Source organism: Penicillium atrosanguineum (assembly GCF_028827265.1).
Source record: "Penicillium atrosanguineum strain IBT 20685 chromosome Unknown utg000003l_segment0_segment0, whole genome shotgun sequence".
Classification (NCBI taxonomy): Eukaryota; Fungi; Ascomycota; class Eurotiomycetes; order Eurotiales; family Aspergillaceae; genus Penicillium; species Penicillium atrosanguineum.
In genome coordinates, this window is record NW_026623135.1 from 1,596,527 (window position 1) to 1,610,217 (window position 13,691).

Genomic DNA, 13,691 nt, shown 5'->3' on the forward strand with positions numbered 1-13,691 from the left:
ATCACAGAAAAAATAATACAAGTCTTTAACTTAGAACCCCGGAACTCAATGAATCATCTCTCCTTTAGAGCTTGCAGCCAACAAGCTTGGCGTAGGCCTCAGTGCTGAAGGACTTGGGGCGCTCGATGGGCATGCCGAGAGCACGGTCGATGATCAGCTGGGGCAGGACACCAAGGGCGCGGGAAACACCGAACAGGACGGTGTAGTAGTTGGCCTCGGTAAGTCCGTAGTACTGGAGGAGGACACCAGAGTGGGCATCAACGTTGGGGTAGGGGTTCTTGGTCTTGCCGTGCTCGGTGAGGACACCGGGGGCGATCTTGTAGACCTGGCTGACCAGCTGGAACATGGGGTCGTCGGGCAGCATGCGGAGAGCGAACTCACGCTGGGAGACGTAGCGGGGGTCGGTCTTGCGGAGAACGGCGTGGCCGTAACCGGGGACGACACGGCCGGCGTTCAGGGTGGACCAGAGGTAGTCCTTGATGGACTGATCGCTGAGGTCGTTGCCAATGGACTTCTTCATCTCAGTGAGCCAGTTGAGGACCTCCTGGTTAGCCAGACCGTGAAGGGGACCGGCCAGACCCTGGAGACCGGCGGAGAGGGAGAGCATGGGGGAGGACAGAGCGGAGCCGACCAGGTGGGTAGTGTGGGCGGAGACGTTGCCACCCTCGTGGTCAGTGTGGATGGTCAGGTACAGACGCATCAGCTCAACAAAGTCCTTGTTGCCGGCGAAACCGAGCTGGTTGGCCAAGTTGTAGGAGTAATCCTGGTCCTTCTGGATGGCAGCAACCTTGCCGTCTTTGTAGACGTTGCGGTAGATCTTAGCGGCGATGGTGGGCAGCTTGGCGATCAGGTCCATGGAGTCCTCGAAAGTGTAGTTCCAGTACTCCTTCTTGTTGATACCCTTGGCGTAGGCCTTGGAGAAGGCAGACTCATGCTCGAGAGCAGTCACGGCCAGAGAGAACTGAGCCATGGGGTGGAGGGTGCTGGGGCAGCGGTCGATGAGCTCCTCAACGAACTTGGGGACGTCGGAACGAGCAGCCCACTCAGCAGACAGATCGCGGACCTGCTGCTCGGAGGGAACCTCGCCGGTCAGGAGCAGCCAGAAGAGACCTTCGGGGAGGGGCTCCTGGCCACCGGGGGCCTTGGGGAGAAGCTCCTGGACCTCGGGGATCTAGGGATGACGAACGTTAGCCTGCGAGTTCTCCAGCGCACAGAATCAGCAGTGATCACTTACGGTCTTGCCGCGGAAGCGGATACCCTCCTCAGAGTCGAGGACGGAGCCCTACACAAACCGAAAGTTAGTCTCCAAAAAAAAAAAAAAAAAAAAGTTTCGCAGCGATAGCTCAGAATGCGACTAACCTCCCAGACGAGGGACTTGATGCCACGGGCACCACCGTAGACCTGGTCAAGAGTGACCTCACCGACAACAGTGTTACCGTGCTCCCTGCGATTATTGTGAGCTATGATGAACTTGGGACCGGAAGGAGGCGCAAACGACATACTTGCGGAGCTTCTTGACCTGCTCGATCTTGGCGGGGAGGCCGTCGGCGAAGGTCTCCTTGAGGGACTGTTCCAGTGAGTTAGCATATCAATTGAGCTTCTCGAAGCTTTGACAAGCCACGTACCTTGGCCTTCGCGGAGTAGCAGCGCGCGCCGTTCAGGGTAGCAGACTGAACGGGCTTAGCGACAGAGGCCCGCAGAGCGGAGGCACCAATGCGAAGGGAAGCCATATCGATTCTTAAAAAAAAGAAGGGGTATATGGATGGGGAAGAAGATGGAGCAGGATAAGGGGAGAAGAGAAGGAGAAAAGGGAAGCGGAGGAGAGCTATGGATTTTCTCGGATTTTTCCAACTCCCCCGTATTACAGCCGGTACGGTCACGGTTCGGGAGGCCGTTCACAGCCAGGTCACCTGGTAATTTTCCCCCCAACGGTAACACCGAGTACTGTCGGGCTGCCGGCAGATCTTCTGGTAGTCCGACCAATTCCGTTAGCATTGTCGTCTTCCGGGTCGCCTGATTACTGTGATGTCATGTGTGTCTACTTTTCAGTCACTTCCAAAGTCTACAAGTGCTTAATTCTCAGACCTAGGCATAGCACCCTCCCGTCCAAGTACGGTCTGCTGATACGGGACTGTTGATAGTATGTTACCAGCTATCCCTGGCAGTGACGTCGGCAAGTCGCCATCCTGCCGTGCCGTCATCCGGAGCCCCGAGATGGCTAGCATTGGCCTCGGCATGGTGCACCGGAGCCACGGCCGCTCTGGCCCAGGTGCATCTCTATCTACATTCTAGCTTTTGTGACGCTACCCCCAGCTCGTGTTCCTATATACCCTCCCGTTTATAACCGATACTCTTCTAAAATAGTTCACCGAAATCGGGAACTCCACGGCACGAAGGGGCAGAACGGGGAGGGCTCAAAAATAAAGGAAAAAAAGGGAAGCGCCAATGATCGGAATAATATCCGGCTCCATAGTATCCACACCTCCCGTAGCGCGAAGAAGAGGAAACGTGTGAGAACTAAGGTCCAACTTTCTTGTAGCCGGGGGAACCGTGCTGGGGTACGGGGCACGGGGTAGACCAAGCGCGCAGAGACTGTGCCGGAGCACGGGACAGCTCAAGTGTGCAGAAAGTACGGTGTGTCGTACCAACCAGCTGCGCAGTCATGACTAATATGAGCTGTTCACGTGATAGCTGTCCAATTTGGACTAGCGCCCAACCCCCCTGCAAAACTTCTTCTCCTGTCCCTCCTTTCCACTTCTTCTCATCAACTATCCGCCACCTTCCTTCCATCACTTTTTCATCGCGCATCTCATCATTTCATCGCGCTCATCCTCGACCACACTTGCACGGATTACCTGTACTCTGTAAATCCGTCCTGGTTTTTATTTTCCACCTTGGATCTCACGGCAGTACGCCCTAGGTTGTACCTCGTACTCGTACTCCGGGCAAGGTGCCCTTCCCTGGACAGATTCGCTAGGCTGTATTCCAGCTGTAGGCGCCAGTTCCCTGGTTTCCGAATCCGCTCGTGCTGTAGTGAAGAGGTCACATAAGATATCAGGCTTGACACTTAATCTCCATAGGAGCTTCTGCACAGTACACTGCTCTCGAAGTAACGCTGCTTTTTCGAGTCCCTGGGTCCGTACAAAGACCATTAGAGCCAGAGACGCCTTAAAGGACACTTTTCCTCGAGTTTTCACAATCTTGCGTGGAACACCACCCGCACTTTTCAACTATGTCTTCCGCCGTAGCGGAGTTGGAGAACTTTCTCCAGTCCATGCTGGCCTTGAAGCCACCTGGAGTATCTGGATCCAAGATTCAGGGTATCACCACCCTCTGCACAGCCAACGTTCAGGTATGCTTCACTTCCCGGTTCAACTCAAAGATCCAAGACCTCAAGACTAATGAACCCGACAGAATGAATCTGTTCTCATCCAAAAGATTTTCACTCATTTCAAGAAGGCCCCGGGCACCCACAAGTTGGGAGTACTCTACGTCGTAGACTCTGTAACCCGACAGTGGGTAGAAGCTGCTCGCAAGGCTGGACAGCCTCCTGGCACTGCCGCACCTGATGGCACCTTCGCCGCGGGAGTTAATCGAGTGACTGAACTCTTGCCTGTGCTGATGACCGACATCATAAACAATGCGCCCTACGATCAAAAGGTACGCACTAGACATCCGGGGTTTGCCTACAATACGCCATTGGACGCGGCCTCGGCTACTTGATTTTTGCTTTGCGCTTTGCGCCTTCTTCTTTCTCTATTGAATCGTATTACTCACGTATAAATTCTATCTAATAGGAGAAGATCAAGAAACTTATTGACATTTGGGAACGTGGCCAAACATTCCCCGCGCCGATGCTCTCTTCTTTCCGAGAGAAGTTGATCGCGCCCCCGCCAGGTAAGCTCACCTTGTCAACTCTGCATCGTCATTTACGAATCTAACAAACCTTGACACAGTTGAATCCACTACTCCAGAAGGATCGCCTGCTCCAGGCTTTAATCCTCTGGGTGGACAAGCCGTTCCAGCAAATGGTTCAGCCGCTGCCCCAGACACCTCAAGCATCTTGAAGGCGCTGGCGGACATGGCCAAAGCTAACACTGGGGCCCCCACCCTTCCCCAGGCCTCGGCTCCTGTCCCTGCTGCTGGTTTGAACCATCAAGCCCCCCAAGCCCAAGGCGCTGCCTTCAATCTTACTCCCGACCCATCCATGGCCAACCCCTATGGCGCACCTGGCGCCATGGCCGCCAACCCGTTTGCTGCTATGGGTGCCCTCAGCCAGAACCCGATGGGTCAACCTCAAAGCCAGAGCAACACCCCTAATCCGTTGACGTCCGCACAGAACCCGTTGGCCGCAATGATGCCCCAGGCTGGTACACCCGGTATGCCCGATGGCAATGCCTTGGGTCAGCAACTCCAGCTCCTGCAGTTACTTGCTTCGCAGGGTATTCCCCAAGACCAATGGGGTGCGGCGATACAGATCTACAACATGACCAACCAGATGGGCTCTGCCAATCCTGGCCAGATGCCCACCATCCCCGGCATGCCCGGTATGTCTGGTATGCCTGGCATGCCCGTTCCCGGTGCTCCCGCCTGGGGTGCACAGGGCCGTGACAACCGGGACAACGCCGAGCGTGAGCGCGACTACAATCATTCTCCTGCCGGATATCGCCGCCGTTCTCGTTCTCCTGGCTGGGACCGCGGACGCCGTACTGCCTCCCCGCCGCGCCGTCGTGACAGCCCTGTCTATGGAGACTATGGTGATTCACCCGGACGTCGGGGCGATGCCCGCGGCCGCCGTGGAAACGAGCCATATCGTCAACGCAGTCCTCCTGGCCGCAGACGCCGCTCCCCTACTCCTCCCCAAAAGGATCCCAATCTGCCACCCCCCGGTCCCAAGCTCATTGAGTGGGACTACTCGATTGGTCAGGGCAACATGAAGGTACTCAGCCGAACTCTCTTCGTCGGTGGAGTCACTTCCACCGAATCTCAGCTCCGGGATCTGTTCGGCAAATTTGGCATCGTCCAGACTTGCATTGTCAACATTGACAAGCGCCATGCTTTCATCAAAATGATCAGTCGCCAGGACGCCGTTAGCGCCCGCGACGGAATGGAGTCATTCCGTACCGGTGAAATGCAGCTCCGCACCCGCTGGGGTGTTGGCTTCGGTCCTCGCGACTGCAGCGACTATCAAACCGGTGTTAGTATCATTCCAATCGAGCGACTCACCGAGGCCGATCGTAAGTGGATGCTTACCGCGGAGTACGGTGGTACTAGTGGACGTGCTATTGAGTCAGGAATGGTCGTCGAAGAGCCCGATATCGAAATCGGCGCCGGTGTCTCCTCTAAAGCCATCAGTCGGCGTATTGCCACCGACACGGGTGGTAAGCGTGGTCCTCAATCGTCCCGTGGTGGCCAACCCACCACCGAGCGCTTCGGCGGCGGTGGTGGCGGTGGTGCTGGTGGTGGTCGCCGCCAGGAACGCGACGGCTTTGGTGGTGCCAACAGCGCTCCTTTGAATGAGCGCGAATATTCGAACCAGGCGAACAATCCCTCCGTCCCTCCTCCAGTCCCGGCATACGGCTTCAACTTTGCAAGCATGCCCATGCTCCCGCCCGGCTTCATGATGGGCGGCCAAGCCGGCCAAATGCCTGGTCAGCAGCCTCCGCCCCCAGGCCAAGGGAACTAATTCTCCAAAAGCACTGCTCTTTCAGCCCTGGCTCCCCAAAGTCACTTCTACTCTGGCCCCTCGGAATCTATCTTCCCTGGCTCCTCTAAATTACCTACGGCCATTTCTATTCTATCCTGGCTTTAGACTCGACTCTACGGGTCCATGTCTATTCATCATAAGTCGTCGCATCTGGGATCTCGGACTCGTTCACATAGGGACATCGGCGTTATATGGTCATTCTATCGAAAATCGGGGTGGCTCTTTGTTTTTCTCTTCGCTGCTTTGTGTCCATGGGCTTTTGGGTATCATTTTCGTATCTCGTGTAAACCACACTTGAGGCACTTGACTGCATATTCCGATCGCCGCGACATGGTTCCATAATTTACCGTCGCCTTTTGGCTGAAATCAACACTGTATTATCAATTAATTTATTCGTATCGTCACTCCTTCGTTGCGCCATCGTTACTTTTCCCTCAATTCATTGTTGTCATACGTTCCATTTGGATGCGATTGAGACTGTAAACAGCGGACTTGTAAATTGCCTGCCCCGGCTAGTTTTGCCTTGCATCTGGCTGACGGGAGCATAAGAGCAACGTTCCGAATTGGGATGATAAAGCAGGGACGCGCTTATCAGACGGGGTTTCCAAGAGTCTAGATAGTTTTCTCTTTCCTCCCTCCAAATTCGTGGCATCGGTGAATGCACAAGTTTTCCTCAATTGCTTTATGGCTTGTTAAATTAGATATCGCAAGTAGGTTTGATGTGGGTAGTCCCTGGTATGAATAAACAGGATATTCTTCGGAGCATCTCTAGAGTAGAGCCTGAATCCCTCCGTGCGGCGATCGACATCTTTGGAATGAACTTATGAAATGTAAGCGCATTTCCGTCTAAGACACCCGGAGCTGCATCATAAGAGAGTGTGACTGTGACAGGGTCACGTAGTCTACCTGCTGATGTACGATCTTTCATCGATAGTGTAGCGGGTCCAGCGATAGTGTAGCGGGCCCAGCGATGCTGAGGCTGAAGATCGGAGCGCCACCCATCCTGGCGAGTGCCAAAATGGGTCCGGGCGAAGGCGGAAATGGTCCCAAATCATCTATGTCGCTCTCATCATCGATAACGTCCAATGCCTGTCGTGGCCCGCCGGAGATTACGACCGCAGGGGACTTGGGGCCGAGACTGCGGTTGCTGTACTCCGCTAATGTGCCCCAGTCCCACAAAGGAATTTGACCGCCTACCCAGAATATTTCTTAAAAGTGTCCTGCTTGAAAGGAATCTAAGTAGACAGGTGGCAAGACCGCCTCCCAGGGAAAACTGGTGCCTGGTTCCAGTTGTCTGAAATAAGGGTCTGATATTGATACTTTTCGTGGGTGGAGGGATCTCGCACGCAGCTGCTCAGGGTCGACTTGAACGAATTGTAGGTCGTTCGTGACATTATAATTGTAACGAAAGAACATCATACCCGGCTGGCCAAATTAATCCTCAATTAGGGTCCCAGTGGATGATGCATGGTTGTCTTTGAGAATCTGCATCCCGCGTGATTGTGATAGTGATAGGGTACCACGCTTGAACGTTGAGATCAAGATCCTGTTTTGCTTCAAAAGAAAGAGTGAGGCGGGGAGATCCGGGACTTTTTGGCTTAGTTTTCTGTTGGATGGCTTGTCAGGGAGCATCTTACGGCCTATCTGCGGCAGAGTATTTTTCGGAGAATGAGAGCTTATTCATTTGTGCCTGTCATATAAAGTTGTGGACATAGTAAATCAGATATTTTTGGATGATTCCGAAAAGAAGTGCTCCCAGTCCTCTAAAATTTTCCAATTTAGGGATTTTTGATTCTATGAGAGATGATTGCAATAGGATAATCTGTTATATCCGACTGCTGTATTCGTTCCGACAGATACACTACGTGCGTCCGCCCTACTGATTACTGTACTACTTTAGCGCTAATTAGTCTAGTGTAGAAGTAGCCTCCGTACTCTACGCGTAATAAGTGTCGGCCGGGAAGGGAGGCGATACACAATAGCTTTGTGGCGCTGAGTAGGCCTTTGCTTGCTTCTCTCGATAGGCCGTGTATTGTCCGACTAAGAGACTAGATGAATGCTTGCTTCGCATCCGTGCTTGTCTCTGAGGTCGGGCGTAATAAGAATAAATGAGATAGGTGACTATTTTAGGGTGAACCTCTGTGTGGTTTTTCCATAGCCTGGAGCTTTGTAGTGCTAGTTTTACATCCTCATTGCATGATCCAGCCCATTTTCAACAGAATGTCCTTAGCTTCAAAATTCCAACCGCTTCTTCATCAATCTGATGATCCAGTTCCTTCCCCCTGCCTGATCTTCAAATTGCGCCAACAACATGCTTACTTTCTCTTGTAAATCAATTATGACGTTTTTGGTATACTCTAGTCCACCAGCGGCTACAATATCGTCCAATGCCAGCTTCCGTAGCTCAGGAGATAGGCAGTTACCAGCCTTTCGTTGCTGCAGGATATTGAGTAATCGGAGGCGCTGGGGTGTTTTCGCTTTCAGGGCGTAGAGGAGTGGGAGAGAGATCTTGCCTTCGCTAAGGTCATCTGCGAAACCCTTCTTCTCCATATACTGCCACATAGTCTGTTCAGCGATGTTGACCCCAGAAAGATCTGTGGAATGATACGGGATGGAAAGAGAAAAAAGACGGAACAGAAGGGTATCAGCTTACATCTGCATCTTGGAGATTTTTGTAGTCGTCACGCGCCTGGAAGAAGCGGCCAACGGCCTTCATAAGTAGCTTCACGTCGAGAGTTTTATTCACGGTTGCCTCAGAGCGCATCAGCTCGGCTATTAGAACAAACAAGCCACCTGTTTCTGGAATGCGATTTTGATGAGCATTGAAATGGTTAGTGAGGTAGGGTAATGGATTAAACATACTACCGTCAACCATAGTGAAATACTCCTCCCTGGTTGGAATTTTCGTCTGGTTTGTCCAATATAGATCCATTCCCTGGCCGATATGGCCTTCTATGAGACTTTCTGTGAAAATGGAAACAGCAGTTGCAGACAACGCTGTCGCAGCCTTTAAGGCCTTCATCAGTAGAAGGTTGGCAGAGTTGATTGTCTGGCTTATCCCAAAGACAGTATGTGTAGCAGGAGAACCGCGTCTCAAGGCTGAGTTGTCCTGTATATCATCGACCCTAGATAGTAACAGGTTAGTATGTCAACATGTCAACAGATTGAGAAAAGTAGAGCAAGTCACACATCAGTGAGGAACTATGAAGCAGATCCGTTATTTCTTGGATTTTCTTGAGTGATATCTCCGGAACTTGATACCAGACATCAAGACCGTCAATTGCTGCACTCCTAACTCCCTTTGATGGCAGCGATTTGATGTAGACATAAGGCTCCAAAGCAATCTAGTTTTTGATAAGTATATTTTCAGGATCAGAACTTTTTGTGCTTACCCCTTCATATGCCGATAGAGTGGAAAGAATATCATTTCCTTCCTCATTCCACTTGGATGAATCGCAACTTGTTGGTGGACTGCTAGCATCATCACTCTTGCTGGATTCTGAATTATCCGGAAATTCTCGCGCATTCGAGTTCAGAGATTTTTCTCCATTGACCGCTATCGTACGGGGTGTGATTGGTGCGCTAAAGCTGTCAAAAGAGGGAAGAGAATGCTTGTTCTGATTTGCAGCCCGCAGACCGGGATAGGCATCTTCAGCTTCAGCGTGGTAGCGCGCTGTGGTCATACTCCAAGCAAAGTTTCCAGCTGTCACAAGAACCAACAATTCGATCCACTTAAGGATCCTGTCCGTCATGTTTCCACGAGCCAGGTATTCAGACTTAAGCTTGCTAAGCTTTTCCTCGCGAGCTATAATCTCACTCCGGAGCATCTTCTTTGCTGTGACTGGATCGATGTTGTGCCACTTCATAAAGAGGTAGACGGCACTGGCAATTTGGCCGATGCTTCCGTTGGCCTCGTAGTTTTGATATTCTTTTTCCCAAGAAAAATAGTCATTGACCAGAACCCAAGCATCGTATGCAGCCCTTGTGAGAGCTGCAGTATATTGGATCTCTTCTTTTGTGAGATAAAAGTCCATAGAAAAGCACAACAGGCTCATGGTCCATCTGTATGAACAGTTAACTGAGAATTATTTTCGCAATGTTTCATCAATCATGGTATCTTACGGGCATCCTGCATCAATGGCGCGCGATGGGAGATAATCGTCCAATCTTTTGAACTCAAGATCTCTGATTCCCACAAAGACACTTGACATCTCCTTCCAGAGACGCAGGATCTCTTTCCCTTGTTCTTTATCGATCTCCAATAGCTCTGTGGCCATTTTGGCCTGTAGCTGCCTTCTCACATTATTTCTCGTAGATAGTCGTGTATCTCCATTGTCGTTCAAACCTTCCATTAATTGATTATTCGCTTCCCAAAGCTGCAAAGCGTAGACAATTAGAATATACAACGAGGATCCTCGATACATGAACAGTCAATGCTAACCTGCGACTCGGTTTTCTTTTCGGCGTATTCAATGACTGCCATATTCATTTAGTCCACGTCGGCGCTTTGGGTGTGTCCAATCTTACCATCGTCATGCACGTAAGCATACTCAACGATATACGAAATTAGAGCCAGACGGTCAGGGATCGCTTCACTTGCGCACAAGGCTGTAAAATTGCCAACGGTGGGGTTTATGCAGCCAACAGCATAGCTCTTATTGCTCCCGCTCCGGACCGCTTTTGCATGAACATCTCCTTGTGAGCCCAAGAGATCTAGCTGGCACTGCCAACATCCTGAATCTGCAAGGTGAGCATCGCGGTGGATGCGGGGGGTGAATTTGCAGAAGTACTCCTCTCCTTCATACTTCTCCGGTGGTACAGGAATGGAACCTGGTACAAAATGCTTTTGAGACACTTGATTGCCGTGTGACATCATGTATGAGAGTCGATGAGATATGGTAGTAGAGAAAGAGTTGTGATGATTGGAAGCTACGGGAAATATCATTTCTTAAGTGTACAGTGGAGGAAAACACTTCCCCGCCTCACTCCTCTCAGATCCACATCCTCAAACTTGATTCATGGCTCCTGTAGCGGTGTGCCTTGGAGGATCATAGAGCATGAACTAATGAATACTTGCGTCATGAAAATGACTCCAATACAGCGACCTGCGCGAGAATTGTGATATCTATTCCCGGATCGACATCCTCAAGCCTAGATTAACGGATACTGCAGCGGTGTGGTGTTAGTTCAAGAAGCATGAACTGATAGCAACTTGCGTCATTAAGTAGACCCCACTACAGGGGTGTCAGACGCGCACGGGCTGTGATACCTAATCTTGGATCCACATTGTCAAACCAGGATTTGCGAGAACTGCAGCGGAGTGGCGTAGTTCTGAAGCGGAGCGGCGTAGTGGATCATAAAGCATTGCTATGATTCTGTTGATGTTTCCTAGAGATGTGAAGGATGGAAATTCAATATGGGCCTATATTAGATCTCGTATAAGACCAACTCCTCGAGGGACATGTTTTCGGTTTTGATGTTATGTCGTCGCGACACATATGCTAACACCTTTTTCCACTGTTTCACGTTTTTAAGAGTGACATTGTGATATTTTGCATCATTTTTTTCTGCATGTCGGCTCATTTATTCCGTGAATTACGCCGACCTCAACATGAATCTATCTATCAGTGATGATGTTGTAATCGAAAACTACCCCCGTTATAACGTCGATTATCTCTCGCATGAATGGAAACTGGAAGAAATATGGGCTACAAGGCGATACATCTCCAGCAAAAGAAGGAACTGGAAGTATTTTTACCGACTTGAGAATGCTCTTTGGAGATCATGGGCCAAACAGACGCAACATTTACAAACTTTGCCATCACAATCAATTCAATGGTATATTGACTCGAAGGCTCAGAGCCTTATTGCGAACTCGAAAGATCATGCCGCTAACACGTACCAGGGATAAGGATAGTGATACTACCTGGCTTTTTGGGCCTTGGATGTCACCAATGGAAGTAGCGATCGCGAAATCCTGTGATGCTTGTTATGCACAGTCACAGAAAATGCCGAAGTCATCACTCAAAACGGAAGCAAACATATGGGAGGAATATGCTAATTGGTCTGCCCGCCGACGTCCTTTTATGTTCAAAGATTTGTGCCATGTACACGCATTGTCCCGTACCAAAGTAAGTAAATATCTCGTGTCTCTCTTAAACTATAAACTGATGCTCAACATAGGCGAGTACTTCTCCACTTTCGCCACCTTCAAAATACCGACGTTCTGTTCACTTTTATGAGGAAGTCCAGCAGAGTGAATCTTTTTCTCAGGGGATCTGGTCGACGAGCATCAGCTACATCACTTTCAAGAATCTAAACAGTGCACATGAGTACGTGAATTTATTGGTGTCAGACCATGCCCAGCATCCTATCCAGCTACTTAGAGTACTCCTTGCCATACCATTGCGTTTCTACCACCAACTGATCTTAATTATAAGAGACCTATCCATTGCATTCTTACGAAATGTTGGAGGACTTTCTTGAATTCTTGAATAAATCAAGAGTTCGCCCCTTTTGTTAGCACAGCTGCGTTTGAAATTGCTTTCCAACAATAAGAAATGAGCATACACAGAGAATTGAAGTAACCGGTGATCGAGTTGCGGAAGGCACGTATATTTACTGCCCCTGATGTCGAATATCCACGATACCCGAGATCGCATTTGCCAGTCTAAGCTGCCAGTGTTTTTCCGGCTCCGAATTATGGGGATAGAGAGAAAGATTTGACTTCGATGTAAATGTCCAAGACCACTTGTTCTTTTGTCATTTAGAGACCAGAAACTGCATGGGCCCTCACTGCTCCACCTTCTATATCCAGCTCGAGCAGGGCCATTTCCTACACCGATGTTTGAGCTTGACACATGTCCCTCAAATACTGGCCAGCTGTCCCACTCCGGCGAAAATTGAAGGGCCAATAATTTAATGTGCCTGGGCAGCTGAAAACTCCCATTATGACATCATGGTCTGGTGTCTATTGATACTTTTAATGCAGGCTTACGCACCCAGGTAGGATCTAACCCATGTTCTAAGGCCCAAAGCATCCGTTTTGGGTTGAAGAGACACCGTTCCATTGGTTAATCACACGCAAATTGGGTATAACCCTGCCAAAAGACCCATGGGGAGGATATGCGACTGCTCCTGTCCAGTTTCGGAAATCCTGATTGCGAAGGTTAAGATAACACAAGGATGACCAAGATTTCGTACGCCAAGGCTTCGGCGATACCCACTCCCATCCTGGTTCCACCCTTCTCAGGGCCAGATTGTGCTGGACTGGGCGTATTGAGCGTACTTTCGACCTTCTTTATTCTTCGGGGGACTCTAATGATAAGTGTTGTTGACTAGGGCAAAGATTGGCTTGGAGGATATTCATGGTGTGTATGAAAATAATTATCCTGCTGTTGTATGTCAGATCTGAGAGCGAAATGGACTACTCCTTGTCAAGTTGTTAGCAGTAGATCTAAAAAAATTGAGACACAGGTACTGTGTAGGGAAAGAGCCAATGGCCCGTTCCGAGCGCCGGGTGTGCCACGGTTCGGCTCGTGACCCAAAGTCTAATTTAAATGTGGCTAGAGCCGATGTAACCAACCACCTCTTACAGCACGTGCAAGGTAGATATTATTGAGGAGCTATGTGGGTCCAGAGACGGGAATCTAGCTGTAGGTCTAATTCCAATGCATGAACACTGCGTACTAGGATGACAGGACAATACCATCAAAATTGGTGCTCCAACCACCGGGCTAAGTATACGCCAACCTAATCTAGTAACCCGGCATCTTATTCGGAGTGCGCGCACGCACTCATATCTGTGCAATGTTCTAGATTATAGCTGAGAACCTCCTACAAACAGGACCGTCCAACGCTATCATCGGAGGTATAACTCGTCTGTTTCCTCTAAAATCTTGAGGCGGTTGCCTATTAGAAAGTTCTGTTCTACTACGGTAAAGAACACTACCTGAGTGCAGTGACAGATTTATGTGTCATGATA

At 50.1% G+C, this 13,691-nt stretch overlaps 3 protein-coding genes across 3 annotated transcripts; 1 reads left to right on the forward strand and 2 right to left on the reverse strand.

Moving 5' to 3' along the window:
• Window positions 1-64: 64 nt before the first annotated feature.
• On the reverse strand, window positions 65-1,730 carry cit1 (citrate (Si)-synthase CIT1; the record flags this gene model as incomplete). Its single annotated transcript, XM_056884068.1, has 5 exons — window positions 65-1,171; window positions 1,235-1,282; window positions 1,360-1,444; window positions 1,503-1,567; window positions 1,626-1,730. The coding sequence occupies 5 exons, from the start codon at window positions 1,728-1,730 to the stop codon at window positions 65-67; spliced, it is 1,410 nt and encodes a 469-aa protein (XP_056742346.1).
• Window positions 1,731-3,232: 1,502 nt separating this feature from the next.
• Window positions 3,233-5,686, forward strand: N7443_004013 (Nrd1 complex RNA-binding subunit; the record flags this gene model as incomplete). Its single annotated transcript, XM_056884069.1, has 4 exons — window positions 3,233-3,352; window positions 3,415-3,660; window positions 3,798-3,897; window positions 3,957-5,686. 4 exons carry the CDS (start codon window positions 3,233-3,235, stop codon window positions 5,684-5,686), a joined length of 2,196 nt encoding a protein of 731 aa, XP_056742347.1.
• Window positions 5,687-7,939: 2,253 nt separating this feature from the next.
• On the reverse strand, window positions 7,940-10,580 carry N7443_004014 (bifunctional terpene synthase/polyprenyl synthetase family protein; the record flags this gene model as incomplete). The annotated part of the gene is made up of 8 exons (XM_056884070.1): window positions 7,940-8,260; window positions 8,361-8,506; window positions 8,570-8,832; window positions 8,897-9,051; window positions 9,100-9,769; window positions 9,830-10,083; window positions 10,149-10,183; window positions 10,235-10,580. The coding sequence occupies 8 exons, from the start codon at window positions 10,578-10,580 to the stop codon at window positions 7,940-7,942; spliced, it is 2,190 nt and encodes a 729-aa protein (XP_056742348.1).
• Between the last annotated feature and the right edge of the window lie 3,111 nt (window positions 10,581-13,691).